General features: G+C 57.1%; 3 protein-coding genes across 7 annotated transcripts in view; 2 read left to right on the top strand and 1 right to left on the bottom strand.

Moving 5' to 3' along the window:
• Window positions 1-17,562, top strand: part of LOC114490215 (patr class I histocompatibility antigen, A-126 alpha chain-like) — a 223,389-nt gene that overhangs the window by 63,794 nt on the left and 142,033 nt on the right. The window lies entirely within an intron of this gene.
• The window catches only part of LOC114493931 (patr class I histocompatibility antigen, A-126 alpha chain-like), a 189,334-nt gene that overhangs the window by 170,262 nt on the left and 1,510 nt on the right, over window positions 1-17,562 (top strand). The window lies entirely within an intron of this gene.
• Window positions 5,979-9,193, bottom strand: LOC114489982 (class I histocompatibility antigen, Gogo-B*0101 alpha chain-like). Of its 2 annotated transcripts, XM_036024013.1 has the most exons (8): window positions 9,078-9,192; window positions 8,647-8,931; window positions 8,163-8,438; window positions 7,333-7,608; window positions 7,121-7,231; window positions 6,653-6,685; window positions 6,470-6,515; window positions 5,980-6,315 (listed from the first exon to the last, which is right to left on the bottom strand). In XM_036024013.1, exons 1-8 carry the CDS (start codon window positions 9,148-9,150, stop codon window positions 6,309-6,311), a joined length of 1,107 nt encoding a protein of 368 aa, XP_035879906.1. In that variant the 5' UTR covers window positions 9,151-9,192; the 3' UTR covers window positions 5,980-6,308. The 2 variants fall into 2 exon arrangements, with proteins under 2 accessions (XP_035879907.1, XP_035879906.1); XM_036024014.1 differs by lacking the exon at window positions 7,333-7,608 and having other exon boundaries at window positions 5,979-6,315; window positions 9,078-9,193.

Here is a 17,562-nt window from a genome sequence, read left to right as displayed (position 1 = left end):
GCCTTGGTGTGTTCCTTCTTGGATCCAATTTCTTTGGGACTCTCTGAGCTTCCTAGACTTCATAGAAGTCTATTTCCTTCACCAAATTGGGGAAGTTCTCCTTCATTGTTTGTTCAGATAAGTTTTCAACTTCTTGCTCTTGTTCTTCTCCTTCTGGCACCCCTATGATTCTGATGCGAGAGTGTTTAAAGTTGTACCAGAGGTTCCTAAACCTCTCCTCATTTTTTTGGATTCTTGTTTCTCCATTCTGTTCTGGTTGAATGTTTATTTCTTCCTTTCATTCCAAATAGTTGATTTAAGTCTCAGTTTCCTTCCCTTCACTGTTGGTTCCCTGTATATTTTGCCTTATTTCACTTTGGGCAGCCTTCATTTATTCCTTCATTTTGCAGCCATACTCAATCATTTCTGTGAGCATCCTGATTACCAGTGTTTTGAACTCTGAATCAAATAGGTTGTCTGTGTCCTTGTCACTTAGCTCTTCTGCAGTTTTGATCTGTTCTTTCATTTGGGTCATATTTCTTTGTCTTGGTGCCCCTGTTATGTTATAAGGGGTGGAGGCTTAGGTATTCACCCAGGCAAGGCAACCCTCTTTGCTGTGTTGTGGCACTGTGTAGGGGAGGGGTCAGAGCGGGAACAGTGTGGCTTGCTTGCTCTGTTCTATCTCTACTTTCCAATGAACTCTCTCATGTGAGACTGGGAGTTTCTCCCACATGGCAGCCCCCACAGTAATTTACAGCTAACCTGAGTCTTTAGTTTCCCGCTCAGCCAGCCCTGCCTTGCCCACCTGGTCCATCGCCTTGCCTCACATTCTTTCTGCTAGGCTGCCTTTCTCCGCCCCTCCTACTGGTCTGGGTGAACATTTCTTTAACTCCTTGGTTGTTGAAGTTCCATGCAGTTTTATTTTCTGGCACTTCTGGCTGTTTATTGTTTTGGATTGGTTGTTATCCTTTTGCTTAAGCGAGGAAGTGAAGTGTTTCACATTTTCAAATTATTTGAATGAACTGACTCTCCCACTAGCAATAACAAGAGAGAGAGTTAGTTCCAATTCTTGCCAAGGACTGATTTTGTCTGAGTTTTGTTTTCATCATGCTGGGAGTTGTGCGGTGACGTCACATCAAGGCTTACTCTGAACCTCCCTCTGACGCAAATTGTTGGGCAGTTTCCATAAATGTCCGGGCTGTGTGAACACGCTCACATGGGGGTCGGACTGGGCTCGTCGTCGGGACTGAAGGGGCTCTGGCCGGGAGCCCGCGTCACCTCACTGTTATGATGCCCTTTCCTGCTCCTGAGTCTGCAGTCAGAGACCTGTGGTCTGATACAGAAATGCAGCAAAACCTCACTCCTCCAACTTAATTCACTCTGGAATTCTGTTTAAAGGAACTTGTTTGAGATCCCAGTCATGCAGGTGACCAATCATACAGGTATCAGCCTGAAAGTGTTGTCAGGTGGAGAATCAAAATTTTGGCTGACAACTGAAACATGTTTTCCAAAAATAATTCAGTCACGAATTGAGTTGTTCAACATGGGAGACATTTGAGAACTGAGGTCTGACTGTATTTGGTCTTTGCCCCTGGTCCCCAGCACAGAGCTCCTAAAACCCTTGGAGTCTCCTGAGTGACAGGGATGCTAATGAGATGACGCTTCGCTGAGGGTCCTGGACAGTTTCAGGATGGGGGCCGGTCACCAGAAAGAGCAAGTTTGGTCAGAGGGTCAGAACTTTGAGCCTCACTGCCCAGCCTCTGGGAGAGGGGCTGGGGTTCGAGTTCAATCACCAACGGCCAAGGATTTATTCAAATCTGTCTGCATAGTGAGACTTCCATAAAAATCCCTAATAACAGGGTTCAGAGAGCTTGTGAAGTAGTAAACCCCTCCCCATGCTGGGAGTTGGGGGTGACACTTTCCAACTCCATGGTGACAGAGGCTTGGGCACTTGGGACCCTTCCCCACCTCACCCCATGTCCCTCCTCATCTGGCTGCTCACTTGTACTGTTTATAATAAAATGTACAGTAAACACAGCATTTTCCTGAGTTCTGAGAGTTGATCCAGCAAACTAATGAACTTGGTGGGGAGCCCCTATCTTTTGTAGCCAAGTTGGACAGACCTGCAAGTAACATGTGAACCTGAACTTGAGTCTTGCTCTGAGGGGAGGGCCGTCTTGTGGGACGGACCCCAACCCTGTGGGGTCTGAGGCTGGCTCCAGGGAGTTCGCATCGGAGTTGAGCTGAACTGAAGGAAACACGGCTGGTGTCCGAGAGTCAGAGAAGTGGGTGAATGGAGGAAAACACCCCTCACCACCCCACAGAGAAACTCAGAGGCAGAGCAAGACACCCTCTGCTTGGGACATCATTTATTGGTCACATGTTCCTCCAGCCAAACCCGAGTGCCAGCAGTGCACCAGAAAGTTCCAGCCTCAGACCTGTGCTCCAAGGACTGAAATGTGTCTTTCTTTTCCATCCCCCACCCCAGCCCCTGAGCTCTGTTCCTACAGGGGAAGGTTCCACACCTAGAGTCCTGATGGGTACAATCTCCCTCCCTGGAGCACAACTGCACTTTTCCCTCCCCTCCCTCCCTCACAGGTGGGCATGTCCTAAACTCTAAGGGACCCCAGGAGACTTGCAGCCAGGGGAGCACTGGGCAGCAGCAGCTCATCCCAGGCTGACCCCTGACTGTCCTCAAAGCCCCCTTTTCTCTGACTCCCCAGTGAGCTGACAGCAGCCCCACCTGGTCTGTTGCTTTTTCTGTTCTAGGCCCTTCCTTGCTTCACCATCCGCAGTGAACGGTAATAACCGTGCTCTCCAAAAAAGAAGAGTCTGGGTGGGAGGCAGAGACCACCTCCCTCCATGAAAGAGGGAAACCTAGGTCCCCAACATTCATGCATCTGGACATGGCACAAGGCTCCACCAGTCAGGTGACCACATGCCAGACTGACTCAGGACGTGGTGACACAGAGAGGCTGGGACTGAGCAGAGGGCACTCGGCCAGGGTGGCGGGAGGGGCAGCAACAGTGTCCGGGCGCTGGAGCAGCAGAGACAGTAGTCCGAGCCACAGGGCCCAGGGCCCCGCCTGAGGGGAGTTGGGGCGGGGGCGGTGAGCGGTGACATCTGTGCCCGGCAGCAGGGCAGCGGGGCCTGTGTGGGACCTGACCCAGGATGGACTGTGGGCTGTTCCTGGCTGTGTGGCCTTTAGTGTGTTTTGTGGCTTTCCCCAAAATAGCATTAGAACCCACTATACTGCTTTATATTTAAATTAGAAGAAATTAGGATTCCATTGTTTGCTCCAAGAAATATACCTGGGGAACAGTTTCACTCAGAGATATTATTATGCTGACCCGGGGCCACTTCCTAAATGTCCCACCTGACTCTACCCCGTGGTGGAGAAAACGACTGTGACTCCCAACATCACGTCTCATAAATGACGATATATGTCCTCCCTTTTCTTTCTAAGGAAAAAAACACTAAATGTGGACTGAAGACCCCTCCCCACCCTGAGGTCTGTCACTAACCTCAGTGCTACCAGTCTGGCTGAGCCCCAGGAGGGCTCGTGGGGTTTCTTACAAACCCCAGGCCTCTCCCAGAGCCACGTCTCAGGGGAACAGGCCCCAGGCCAGGATCACTCATGTGACAAGCCCTGCAGGCGAGGCTGACGCACAGCCGTGTGGGGTCCTGTCTGGGTTCCTGCTGCTGAACGTGTGACCTGAAGGCCAGCAGCATCCGCACCAGCCTCGTTATGAATCCAGGATCCCACTCTCTGCTCCAGACTCTCTGAGTATTAACAAAGTGTGCAGGTAATTTGTGGGCACAAGAAAGTTTGGGACTCAGTGCTCAACAGCCTACTAGACCCGGAGATGGACTGTGCAGGCGGCTCTGGCGTGCGGTCCACTCAGATCGAGAAGCACTGGACCCTGGGTTCCCTCCTTCTTTCTTCGTCTTCTGTAGCTGTCACCCCTTGGTGGCCTCGCCCGTGCTCACGGCTTTAAACAGCACTTATGTGTGTGTCCTCCTGAGTCTATCTGTGCAGCCCGCACATCTCCCCATCTCCAGACTCAGCGGTCCACCTGCCAATTGGATGACTCCCTGGGATCTCTCACAGACGTCTCAGCTCCACCGTCTCTGACAATGAACGTCTGTGATGTCCCCCAGATATGCTGCTTCCAGGCTCTCCCCATCTCTGCTGACACAACTCCGTCTCTCTGCTCGTGTCCTCTGAGATGTTTGCTGACCTAGACTCCTCTCCCTAGTGCCCCACATTAAGCATTAGGAATGCCGTCAGGTCCCCCTCAGAAGGTATCCAGGATCCCCCCACACCCACTATTCCTGCCCCTCACCCCAGGAAGCATCCCCAGCCTGGCCCCCGGCACAGATCCCTCCTGCGTCCACACTGCCTCCCTCACCTCCCAACTTTGCTCTCAGCACAGCAGCCACTGGGACCCACTAAAGGGGACATCAGGCCATGTCCCCCTCCTGCCCTACACTGTCCTCTGACCCCCCCTCACTCAGAGCACAGTCATGCCCTTCCAACGTCCTCCAGGCCCATGTGGTCTGGCCATGCCTCTCTCCCATCTCTGTCACTCCCTGCTCCATTCCCACACTGACCCCCACCCCTCCCCCTTCTCCCCAGACTCTAGACACACCGCTGCCCTGGGGCATTTGCACTGGAGGGTCCCCTGACTGGACAGAACTTCCTCCATACATCCTGGTGGGTAATGTCCCATGTCCTTCAAATCTCCCCTCAAGGCCACCTTCCCTTGAGGCCCACACTGACCACCACATCAAGCAGCCGCCGTCCCTATTCCCACAGCCCACACTGGGGACTGCTGTCCCCCCTGCGTCTTCCCAGACCACTCCCCCTCCCACATACACCTCCTTGTGTGCTGTGCTCACACCCACTGTCTCCCCACACAGCACGGGCCCCACGAGGCCAGCAGTGATCCCAACTGTGCTTCAGTGATGTCCCCACATGCAAACCCAGTGCCACACGTCTGTCACACAGCCACCACTGCTTCACAAATGGTCGGGGTAGGGCACCTCCCTGTGCTGCAGGCTGTGTCTGTATTAACTCAGCCTCAACTACAGCTGCTCTGTGGCAGCTCCAGCCCCATGTGCACTCACACTGACATCGACGCCCCAGCACTTTCCCCACAGAGCTGCTCCCCCGAGTCCACAGCAGACCCCACTCTGTGCATCCTGGAGTGTGCACCGCAGCCAGCACTGCAGCAAAGGGCAGGGGGAGGGCACGGGTGAGCAGAGCAGGGTTCCAATGGGGACTGATCCAGGATGGGAAATTATGGGATCCCAGCTCTGCTCAGTCCAGAACCCAGTTCCTTTGAGAGTTTAGGACGAGATGAAAGATCAGCCAAGCCCTAGAGGAGGCAGGAGCAGGACGAGTCTGACAACTCATCTCTTCGTACCACAGACTCCTGTGTGCAGGGACCCCTGGGCCTGGTGGGGACAGTGACAGGCAAAACACCCCTGCTGCTGGCAGACAGGGGACACCCAGAGGAGAATGAGACCAGGACTCCTAACAAGGACAAACGCAGTCCTGCTGCTCTACAGAAACAAAGAAGCAACAAACAAAGACCCACAAGATGGGGCTGAGGGTCCGACCCAGGCCTGAGCCTCGGCTGACCCGGCCTCACACAGCCCTCGCTGCCCGCGGTCCTGGAGACGGGCTTCACGGGGACAGTTTACAAGGCCCGTGTGATGCTGGTTCCTGTGATCCCAGGTCCTGTTGGGACAAGGTTCTACTGAAGGGACAGGACAAAGGGGCAGAGGGCAACCCAGTAGAGGAGGGACCACGTCAAAGCCCATGATGCAATGAGCACTGACTGGGCACAGCCCCGACCACGCTCGGTCCTCACAGCCTCTCCTGTCCCTGCCACAGACTCAGCGCAGCAAACACACAGAAGGTTCTGGAAACTTCTCGATGACTCCATTTATTTTCTCTCAAAATTTAGGATCTTCAACTTTTTAATTAATACATCAATCATTCAGGGCAAGAATTTAAAAAACAAATTTACATCCAGAGCCTTATTTTAATGAGGGAGTGAGAAGCTGCAGCTCAGGCACCAGGAAGCACAGACAGGAATTGGGAGGCCCCGCCCCCCTCTCCTGGAGCAGGGGAGTGTGGGAAGGGGCTGGTGGAGGGGGTGGGCCGGCCTCTCACCTCCTCAGTGATGCTGATGGGAACACAGACATTCAGATGCCAGTTGCAAAAGGAGAAGTGAGATGTCCCTGAAGTCACAAACGGGCTGGCAGGTGTGTGTGTGTGAGGAACCTTCGATCACTCGTTCCCTGACAGGGCAGCTGTCTCACGCTGGAGAAGAAAATAATTGTGAACAAATGTCCATCGGTCACTGTAGGTGGTGACCTTGTCCAACAGCCCACCCTGTGTTCCATAGTCACATAGAGTCCCCCCATTACTCAGTCCCATCCCTTCTGTCCCAACCCTCCCCATGTCAGGGTCTCAGCTTTAGAAGCCGTGAGAGACACATCCGAGCCCTGGGCACTGTCACTGCCTGGGGTGGCACAAAACAGGATGTGGTCAGAGCCCCCAGGACAGGAAAGCAAAGGAGAACCTATGAGGAGGGAGGTCCCCCCATGGGCTCCCGTCTGCACCAACACAGGGTCTCAGGGGTCCCCCCTCCATACTCACTGGCAGCCTGAGCGTAGCTCCCTCCTTTCCCACCTGCAGGAAGAAAACACCCTGTGAGACACCAGGGAGGAGGCAGGGCCCTGGGGTCCTGCAGGAAGCCCTGGTCCTGGACTCCAGGGAAGTTTCCAGAACTCTGACTACAGACCCAGGGCAAGACAGGGGAAACCTGAGAGAAATTCATGTGCAGGAACTGGACCTACCGGCCTCCTGCAGGTCTGTCCTCAGCAGGGACCCTCCCCATGAGCCTGTGACTGTTGGGAAGCAGGTCCCCATCCCCAGAGTCATCAGGGTGACACATCTGTCCCTTATCTCACACGTGCCTTCCTAACCAGTCAGTGTAGCCAGCAGGGCCCCAGACTGTCAAGCACATGAGTGAACAGGATACTTCCCTTTAATGAAGTGAGACACACACGTCTCCTGGGCTTGAGACCCCCAGTGGGACAAGATATGAGACCCCACCCACCCTACCTGAGCACCTCCTCCCCCACATCACAGCTGCAGCCGCCACAGCTCCAAGCAGGACCAGGCTACTGATGACACCCACAACGATGATGATGGTGTTGGTCTGAGGAGGCGGCTCTGCAAAGGGACAGGAAGGTGAGGGCCCTGCCCTCCAGGTCCCGCCCTGACCCCCAGGTCCTGCCCTGACCCTGCTGAAGTCCCCCGAGGCCCCTCCTTACCCCATCCAAGCATCAGGGGCTCCCGCAGCCCCTCATGCTGCACGTGGCACATGTATCTCTGCTCTTCCCCACGCGGAACCACCACCGCCGCCCACGTCTGGAAGGTCCCGTCCCCCGCGGGCCTGGTCTCCACGAGTTCCGTGTCCTGGGTCAGGTCCTCCCCGTCCCGCCGCCAGGTCAGGGCGATGTCCGCAGGGTAGAAGCCCCGCGCCCAGCACCTCAGGGTGGCCTCCCGCTCAGAGGTGGGGTGGCGGGTCACCTGTCCCTGTGGAGGGTCTGAGGAGGAAGATCGGAAATTCGGGGGCTTCTCACGCCCGTGGGCCAGTCCAGCAGCGTTCCCGTGGCCATCCTGAGACTGGACAGGACAGTGCGGGGTGGTACAAACCCCAGACCCAGCCTGCACAGAGGCACCTGGGCGGATCCCCTGGTGGACTGAAGCACCTGGGGGGATCCCCTGGTCTGTACAAAGTTCTAGAACCAGAGGGACACAGCCCAGGTGAAGGCCGGTCGCTTGAAGAAAAGTGTTTCTGGTCTAGACTGGTGGGCGGGGGGACGGTGGGAAGGCGGCCACGGGGCTGCGGAGAGCCGGGTTGGAGGGATCCACTGACCGGAGACCTCGGGGCTCGTCCCTCCGTCCCCGGAGAGGCTGCCCCCGGAGAGGCTGCCCCCCGAGCGTCCCTCAGAGAAGGCGGGTCGCCCTCGGGTCCCGGGTCTGAAAGTCCGGGCGGACTCGGTCTCCCGACGTAGAGGGGGTTCTGGCCCCGGTCCCGCGTCCTGTCTCCCCGTCGGAGCCCAGCCCGAGGGAGGGGGCGCCCCGCGAGCCCCGGTACCTGCGCGCTGCAGCGCCGCCTTCCCGCGCTCCAGGTACTGCAGGAGCGAGTCCCTGCACCGGCCGTGCACGTAGTTCCTCTCGTTCTCCGCCACATCCGCTGCCTCCCACTTGCGCCGGGTGATCTGAGCCGCGGTGTCGGCCGCGGTCCAGGAGCGCAGGTCCTCGTTCAGGGCGATGTAGTCGGCGCCGTCGTAAGCGAACTGACTGTACCCGCGGAGGACGGTCCCGTCCGGCCCCACGTCGCAGCCGTACATCCTCTGGATCGTGTGAGACCCTGACCCCGCCCCGAGGTCAGCCCCGCCCGCCGCCCCGCCCCGCCCCCACCCGCGGGGATCGAACCGGAACCGAAACCGAAACCGTAACCGAACCGGGTCGGAGTCCCGCGGGCTCCTCTCGGGGTGAAGCTCGGACGCGGTTACTCGGGGCGGCCCCGCCCGTCCGCGGGGATGGGGGTCGTGCCCGGCCCGGCCCCGCGCGCTCACCGTCCGCGCTCTGGTTGTAGTAGCGGAGGGCGGTCTGCAGGTTCCCTCGGAAAGCCTGTGCGGTTCCCTCGGCGTTCCGCGTGTTCTCGTCCCAGTACTGCCGTCTCACCCGCTCCACCCACGGCCCCTCCATCCACCGCACCCGCGGCTCCACCCTCGGGTTCGCGGCGTCGTTGTCGAACCGCACGAACTCCGTGCCGTCCACGTAGCCGACTTCGAGGAACCGCGCCTCCCCGCGGCCGGGCCGGGACACGGCGGTGTCGAAATACCTCAGGGAGTGCGGACCTGCGGGCGGGGAGCGGTGAGACCGGCGACGCTCCCCCGGCGCGGGTGCCGGGTCCGCGGTCGACGGGACGGAGAGCGGGATCCCAGGCCCCTGACGGTCCGCGCTCCTCCCCGGAGAGGCCGCTCCCTCCCGACCCCGCGCTCACCCGCCCGGGCCGCGGTCAGCGCCAGCGCCCCCTGGACCAGCAGCAGGAGGCTCGGGGACCGCCTGACCCGCATTTTCGGGGTTTGGGGAGGAGCTCCGTCTGGGCGGGTCTGCGGAGACTTATAGTCGGGGAGCGGCGGCGACGCCGATTGGCTGCTCTAGACAACGGCCACCAATGAGAGAGGCAACTGGGGCTGCGTCACGAGTATCCGGGAAGGAGCCCCCCGTGCAGGTTGTGAGATGCAAAAGTGAAACCAGGAGACCGGGACTCCCCAGCTCGGAGCTTCCCCGCCGAGACTCCGCCCTCGGGCCGAGACCCTGAGCGCCGGGGCGGGCCCCTGGGACTTTGCCCCGATCCCCCTCCTCCTGCTCTGGGAGCTCCTTGTCGCACCGCGTCCCCCAGTCTGGGCCCCGAGTCTCTCCGGGGGAACCAGGGAGCGACCCCCAGGCTGGGCCCAGCCCCCTTCCCTCCCCTCTGTTCCCCGAAGCCCCTCTCCCGGGCACGGACTCTGCCTCCCACCCCTGACCTCCCCCCGGACTCTTCTAGAAGGAAACTCACCCCCCGGGGACTGGACCCCGGAGAGGAGCGGCCCTGGGAATGAGGGTGGAGGGACAGCGGCTTTCTCGTTGGTCCCGGAGGAATTGTGCGTGGAAATCCCCCGCCCCGTGGTCTGAGTCACGACATTAACGTGACAGCATCAGCATGGCTGTGTGGGGCCGCAGCCTCCTGTGACTGGTGGGGCAGGTGCGGGGCAGGTGCGGGGCAGGCGGAGGTCGAGTCACCAGCTGGGCGGTTTTCCCAGGCAAGGCTGACAGAGCAGGGGGGAGCCAAGCGGCAGACTGAAATGATGCCTCATGGAGGTTGAAAGCAGGGAGGAGGGGACCCCGAGGGGTGAGGGACAGTGCACAGATGGCAGGACCACAGACGGGGACCCCAGTGGGTTCCAGGAGTGGTTGGGGTGACGACTCGGGCCTGGAAACAGGCACAGCTGTGAGGAAGGTTTGCTGAGCTCACATTACAGCCTGTGATCACATAATTGTGCCGGTGTTTGCAGAGCTCAGGAGGCTCTACTTTTAGGGTTCATGTGACCTGACTGCCCACCCAGATAATGTGGGAGTCTCCCTGTCCCACAGTCCTTAACCTCAGTGACATCGCCCAGGTCCCTTTGCCACGTGAGGAAAGCTGTTCACAGGCTCCAAGGACCAGGCTGGGCGTCTCTGGGGACCACTGTTCAGTCTCCCACCTCTGATGGTGTTGACATCACTGAGGGTCAAGGAGGCAGCGCTCTGGGAGGTGACAGTGGGCCAGGAGCTAAAAGAAATGGGGGAGTGGCCTGGGGTCACTCCCAGGGAATCCCTATGATGGGGGAGTGGGGGCTCCAGTCTGATGGCACACAGAGGGTGCTAGGGAGGAGGGGGAGGAACAGGTCAAAGCAGAGGAGGAGCCAGTACCCCACCCCCCTCCTCGCCCAGGGCTCCAGGTCAGAGGGAGGGAGGACCCCCGTGGGAGGACTTCAGAGGGGGCCGTGGGCTCAGGGAGACCCGGGCTCCTGGCAGAGCTGCGAGGTGCAGGGACCTCGTCCTGGGGGAGGGCTGTATAGGTTCTGGTCCTGGGCTGACCACTCAGGGGCACAGTGGGCAGGTCTCAGGGGTTGGAGAGGAGGGGGTATGGGAGGGGACAGAGTGGGGGCTGCAGAGCCTGTGGAGACGAGGTGCAGGGTGTTTGGGGACCAGGGGTGACTGAGACAGGGACAAGGACAGATGAGGTTGGTCCTGGAGGCTTCAGGGCGGATGGCAGTGAGTGAGTGAGCGGAGGTGTAGTGAGGGGTTGGGCTCTCCCTGGGCTCTGTGGGTGGGGATGAGGAGGTCAGGTGGGGGTCTCAGTCCCACTCCTGACCCCTGACTGTGGGGTGGAGGGCCTGGGGGAGAGGCGGGGTATTGGAGGACATGCATGAGTTCACTCTGAACCCTGAGAGAGGGGCTGTGCTCACTCCAGTTCTCAGTGGGACAGCTGCCGTTGGAGGAGTGACTTCTGGGGCATCAGGTGGGACCCTGGCACGGGGCCCCTCTCCTGTCCTGCTGAGGGGACAGAAGGCCCAGGGCAGCTGTGGTCCTCGTCCCAACAGTCCTGATGTGGGTACCCACACTGGGGAGGATGTAGACCTTGAGATGCTGTTCACAATAAGAGATGATTTCATTTCAAAAACTGAGTTTAAAAGACAGAAGTAGGGAGGAGAGGAAAATGGCCTACTTTCAGTTTCCCTGGTGTCACCATCCAGGGGAAGGAGGGAGGGGTGCCGGGAGGGGTTGGGGGCATCAGGGAAGGTCCAAGGTCCCTGAGCCTCCTCCTCTCCAAATGGGGGCCATTTTCAGGATAATGTGGAGAAGTTTATGTTACTCTGATATTTATAATATTAGGGAATTGCAGTTATTTTCCAGAGTGTAATAATATTGTTTGAAGAGAAAGGTTATTTTTTCAGAGATAAATACCAAAATATTCAGGGGAGAGGGTCATGATGATAGCAGGTGATTTTCAAATGCGTCAGCAAAAATTACAGAAATACATTCCATCAGTAAAATAGGACAGAATACCAAAATGGCTAAACCTACAGTGACCAGCGTGTTGGTCTTTCAAACTTCAGGTGTCTTTTAGGTAAGTTCTCACCGTCCTTTGGAGAAAACGCTAGAAATGATGATGCACGCTGACATGGGGTGTTTGTTCACAGTGTGTCGTTACACGGGAGTTAGGGTTTAAGTGTGTGTGTGTCAGTGTGTGTGTGTGTGTGTGTGTGAGAACGTCAGTGTGTGTGACTGTGTCCCTGTGGGCGCACTGTCTGTGTGCTGGTGCGCAGCAGGGTGTGTGCAGTCCGTGCCTTCACTCAGTCACTCACTCAACAGATGTTTCAAAATCAGCTTTCAGGGAAAGCTGATTTCGTGGAAATACAGCTGTGAAAATCAGATCCCTGTCCTTGTCCTCATAAAGCTTGTGTTCTCATGGAGGGACAGACAGTAAATGATTAAATAAATACATTGAAAATGTGTGTTAGTGAACTGGGTGTGAGCAAAAGCAAAGCGGGTGGGGTTGGAGAGAGGCTGGAGGGGCCGGGGCAGGGGCAGTGAAGGGAGGGCCGCTCAGCAAGGACGCTTGGGGACACTGCCAGGGAGGGAGGGGCTTCCTGCTGACAGGTTTTCAGGCCCAGGACCAGCAGTGCTGGCTCTGAGATGTGACAGCCTGGGCGCCTGGGCTGGAGGAACACGGGGAGGACCTGGATCTGGGCCTGTCACACGGCCACAGCTGTGACACCTGGACCTGACCTGCAAAGGGCCTTGCAAATGTAACACATTTAGGAAAGCTCACTCCAGACAACACAAGAAGTCAACCGTGGAAACTCCTCCCACCCCAGACCCCAGGCACCCGGGATCCCTGCCAGGGAGGAGCATGTTACCAGTTTTTCGTGTATCCTTCCTGAGGAAAACCTCCACAAATGTTGTTACTGTTGATACATCAAGAAGGGGTACCATGAAAACCAGAAAGTAGATAAAATGTTTCTTTTCACTTTCCCGGGGTTGTTCTCATCACGGGGCTGGAGAGAGGGGTAGCAGTGGGAGGTGGAAACCTCAGAGGTGGCCCAAGCCTCCTGAGCACTCCTCTCTGTCAGTCCTTGTTCAGTCCCTAACCTTGACACCTGTGGAGTCCAGGACTGCTTCGAAGCTACTTCATCCCCGACCCTGTGCTCAGCCTCCAAGTCAGCCACCTCTGACCACTCACAGCACAGACCCTCCCAGGGAGCAGTCAGACCTCTGTGAGCAGCGCGGCGGCGCCCCCGTTTGGCCACAGGGCAGACGACAGAAGACCGCCCTCCCTCCCCTTTCTGCTGTTTAGTCAGATCCCTCCCAGGATCTGCTCCCAGCACCAGAACAGGGCTTTGAACGCAAGACTGGGTCCCCATCCAGTGTCAGGCTCCGGGTGAAAAGTTTCTCACAACCCACACTGACTTAGTGTTCCATCCGCATTGAGTCACCGTGGACCCTCCCTCAGGGAAGGGTGAGGTCCTCCGGCCACGACAGGTTCCCAGGTCCAGGACAGTTCCCAGGTCCAGGATGGACCCCATGAACTAACTAGGTGCCCTTAGTACCCCAGAATGGGGCCTGGGACACCCAAGTCCCTGTCACATCTTCCTGCTGCTCCCTCTGGAGCTACCGGACCCTCCACCTGGGAATCAGTCCAGTGAGTCTCAGAACATGGGGTGGGGGCAGGGGCTGGGGCATTAGGTCCGGGAAGGAGAGGATGGTCCTGAGGAAGTCAGGGTACATGGAAGTAAGCACATCAGAGGGGCAGGGGTTGCAGGGGGGAGAGAGGAAGGAGCCAGGAGGAGAGCAGCAAGGGGAGGGCTGGCCATGGGGACACCTGTCCGTGTTTGGAGAGGGTCCTCCAGGTCATAGACAGCAAAGGGCTGTGCTGTTCCTGCAGGATGAGCCCTGGCCCCACATTCCTGGGGATTCCAGGGTCTCACTAACTGCACTAGCACCTCCCTGCCATGTCTGCGCCCAGTCCTGAGTAGCAGGTTGTCACAGCCTTCATGGTCCCTCCCTGCCCTAGGACAGGACAAGCCCTTGGGCCAGGCTGAGGGCCCCTGAGGACCCGGTGCTGAACGTGGGTGTGGGCTGCACCCACTGTGGGCTACGGGGACCTCAGTGATGGGACCCAGGCTGCCCGTTTCCCAGGGGCGGTCCCCTACACCCTCTGCAGCTCACTGCCCGAGGACTCTGGAACCCCCTCTCTTTCCTCTGGGGTCACCCATGCACCACATGCACAGACTGGACCCTCCAGGCCCTGCTCTCTGCTGCCCCCAGTCCCTGAATGAAGGAACCCTGCAGCCTTGGCCCTAAATCTCATTTCTACCCTGACAACGGTCCCACCACCCTGGGGGTGCCATGGACTGAATGTTTGTGTCCTCAGAGTTCACACTGAAACCTAACCCCCAAGGTGCTGGTGTGTGGAGGTGGGGCCTTTGGGAGGTGATTAGGTCAGGAGCTCAGAGCCCAGATAAGGGAGACCCTGGGGAGCTCCCTCGCCCTGCCCACCGTGAGAGGACACAATGAGGGGACACAGTGAGAGGACACAGTGAGGGGACACACTGAGGGGACACAGTGAGGGGACACAGTGAGAGGACACAGTGAGGGGACACTGAGGGGACACAGTGAGGGACACAGCAAGGGGACACAGGGAGGGGACACTGTGAGGGGACACAGTGAGGGGACACAGTGAGAGGACACAGTGAGGGGACACAGTGAGAGGACACAGTGAGGGGACACTGAGGGGACACAGTGAGGGACACAGTGAGGGCACAGCCGCCAGTGAACCAGGAAGTCAGCCCTCACCAGCCCCTGAATGTGCTGGTACCCTGACCCTGGACTTTCAGCCTCCAGAACTGTGAGAAATACATTTCTGTTATTTATAGTCAGTCTATGGTGTTGTTTTAGCAGCCCAAACAAACAGGGGTCTGCAAACCAGGGAAGGGCACCCCAGAGCCCTGTGTGTGGCAGATGAGCCATGGCTGCAATCTGAGACATGAGAGGTGGTTGGTGGCCAGGTGCCACCCATCTTCTGTGCTTTGAGGTGAGACCAGAGCTTGGGGAGGCACCCAGCATCACGCTTCATGAGGGGCTCAGGGGATGGAGACCAGCTGGTAGGTAGCAAATGCACATGTCATAGGGGACCCCTGTTATGCACAGAGTTGTGTCCCCCACTATTTGTGTGCTGAACCACCAGCCCCCAATGTAACTGTATTTAGGCACAGAGCCTTTAAGGAGACCATTAAGGTCAACCGAGGTCATGGGGCGGGGCCCTGATCTGATAGGACAGGTGGGGTTATGGGAGAAAAAGACCTCAGATTCCAAAACTCAGCCCTGCCCCCCTCCCCCCTCACACAGGGGAGAGGCTGTGTAAGGGCACAGGGAGAAGACGGCCTCCACAAGCCAGGAAGAGGGCCCTCAACCAGAAGCCAGATTTCCCGGCACTTTGACCTTGGACTTCCAGCCTCCAGAACTGTGAGAAAATGAACTTACGTTGTTTAAGCCGCCCAGCCGGTGGTATGTGGTTACAGCAGCCGGAGCAGACTGGGGCAGCCCCCAAACCAAACCCTGGCAGCCCCTCCCGGTCCCAGACTCAGCTGTGAGGAGCCGGGTCCCAGCGCGTGCGCACTCGCTCACTCACGGGCTCAGGGAGGCCCCTGCGCCAGGCTTCTCCTTAGTCCTGGGGGTCGTTCAATGCGAACAGACAGCACGCCCGCTCTCCTGGTGCCCACAGCCTGACGGGGAGGACAGACGGTGATGAGGACACACTGACGGTGGGGGATTACGTGGTCTGTGTTCCCGTTACCTGCCGCTGGGGAGCAAACAGCCGACGATAAACTTTTGTTCTCTCCTGTCTGTGGTTGACTGGGTCCGTGGGCAGCTCCTCTGCCCTGAGTGACGGGTTGGGGCTGCTGTCCCTGGAGGCCCGGCTGGTCCAGAACATTGCAGAGGGTCCCTGACGGGCTCATCAGGTGCTGGCTGTGCTGGGAGCTCCCTGGGGCTGCTGACCAGGTGGCCTGGGGCCCCTCCTCCCCTTGGCTTGGCTGCTCCCAGCCGGGCCCCTGCTCCCAGGAGGGCGTGTTCCAAGTGCACAGTCAGAAACCACAGGCTCCTCCTGTCAGAGCCCCAGCCTCAGTCCCTGTCCCCTTCCTCGTGTCCCAGTCGTCAGAGCCACTCACGGGTCCGAGGGGAGGTTGTGGGGTCCCCTCCTCTAGACAGGGGACGCCAGGTCCCATCACAAAGAGTGTGTGGGTGGGGGACGCTGCTGAGGCCGTCTCTAGAGAAAGAACCTTCACAGTGTGTTAGAAAGTGGTAGAAGAGACAGAGAAAAAATAACTCACAGCAGACAATCAGTGCAAAGTGATGGGAGAGGGGGCACTTTCATTTATTTTAATAATTTAGTTACAGTTGACAGTAGTATTTTATGTTAGTGTCAGCATAGTGATGAGACACCAGATACTGTACACAGTGGTCCCTGGTGGGTGGCATCACTGGGAACCACTCAGCCATCGCTGTGTCACTGACTGTGTTCTCTGTGCTGTGCTTTCCGTCCCCATGAACTGTTTTCTGACTCCACTTTGAAAAAAAAACTTTAAGTTATATAATTATTTTACTTTTGTTTTTGATAATAAAAGAATTTGAACATTTTAAATAAGATCTTTGGCTTTTCAAATTATTTTTTAAGTGAATTGAATATATTTTTGTTCAGACTTTAGTCAGCCCCTACAAAGGTGGTCAACTTGAAATTCTTAATCCCTCCACCTTGTTCACCCGGCCTCCCCTCCCCTTCCCTCTGGCTACCACCAGATTGTTCTCTGTATCTGAGTCTGTTCCCATTTTCTTTGTGCATTTATTTTGTTTTTAGATTCTACATATAGGTGAAATATTTCATTTAGCATGGCACTCTCTAGGTCCATCCATGTTGTTGCAAATGGTAAGATTTCATTCTTTTTTATGGCTGAGTAACACTCCACTGTATACACGGACCAAATCTTCTCTGTCTGAAACCATTTTGGTCAGAGAAGATGCTTGATATGATTCCAATTTTGTTAAACTCACTGAGACTTGTCTGGTGCCCTAACATGCGGTCCGTCCTGGGAAATGCTTCTTGTGTACTTGGAAAGGTGTGTGTTCTGCTGCTTTGGGGTGAAATGCTATAAAATACCCACAAGTCCCTCAGGTCTGATGTGCCATTGAAAGCTACCGTTTCCGTATTGATTTGTGTCTGGAAGATCTCCCCACTGATGACAGGGGGGTGTGACAGTCCCTCCTGTGACTGTACCACTGCCACTCTCTCCCTCCATGTCCATCAGTATTGGCTTTACACACGTGTGTAGGGGTCCCTGTGTTGGGTGTGTGAATGTTACAAGGGTCACAGTCTCTTGTTGGGTTGATCCCGTCATCACTAGGAAATGTACTTGGTCTCTTATCACAGCCTTTGTGTCAGAGTCCATTCCGTCTGAGAGAGATCCCCCGCCCCAGCTGTCTGCTGGTCTCTGTTCGCCTGAGACGTCCTTCCTGCCCCCTCACTCTTGGTCTGTTTCGTGCAGTCTGAGGCGGGTCTTGTGTGGACAGCACGTGTTGGGTCCTGTTTTCTTATCCATTCACTGGTGGGAGCATTTAATCCATTTACACTAAGTGATTATTGATAGGGATGAAGTTGTTACCACTTTATTACTCATATTTATGTTTGCTCTTACAGCAGCGTCCCCGGTGTGGGTGTGGGTGTCCCCCTGAGTTAGCTGAGCGGTAGTTGCTGCTGGCGAGTCTGTGGATGGGGCTGACCCCCAGGCCCACTGGCTGTGAGTCTGGCCACAAGCACAGCACATGAGCTGCTGAGTGCGGGGGGCTGAGCCCACAAAGTGGGATTCACTCCAGCAGGGCCTGGGCCTGCTGAAGCCCCCCTTTGG

Source organism: Phyllostomus discolor, chromosome 4 (assembly GCF_004126475.2).
Source record: "Phyllostomus discolor isolate MPI-MPIP mPhyDis1 chromosome 4, mPhyDis1.pri.v3, whole genome shotgun sequence".
NCBI lineage: Eukaryota > Metazoa > Chordata > Mammalia > Chiroptera > Phyllostomidae > Phyllostomus > Phyllostomus discolor.
The sequence above is the reverse complement of the archived record's forward strand: the minus strand, read 5'-3'. Positions and strand labels throughout refer to the sequence as shown.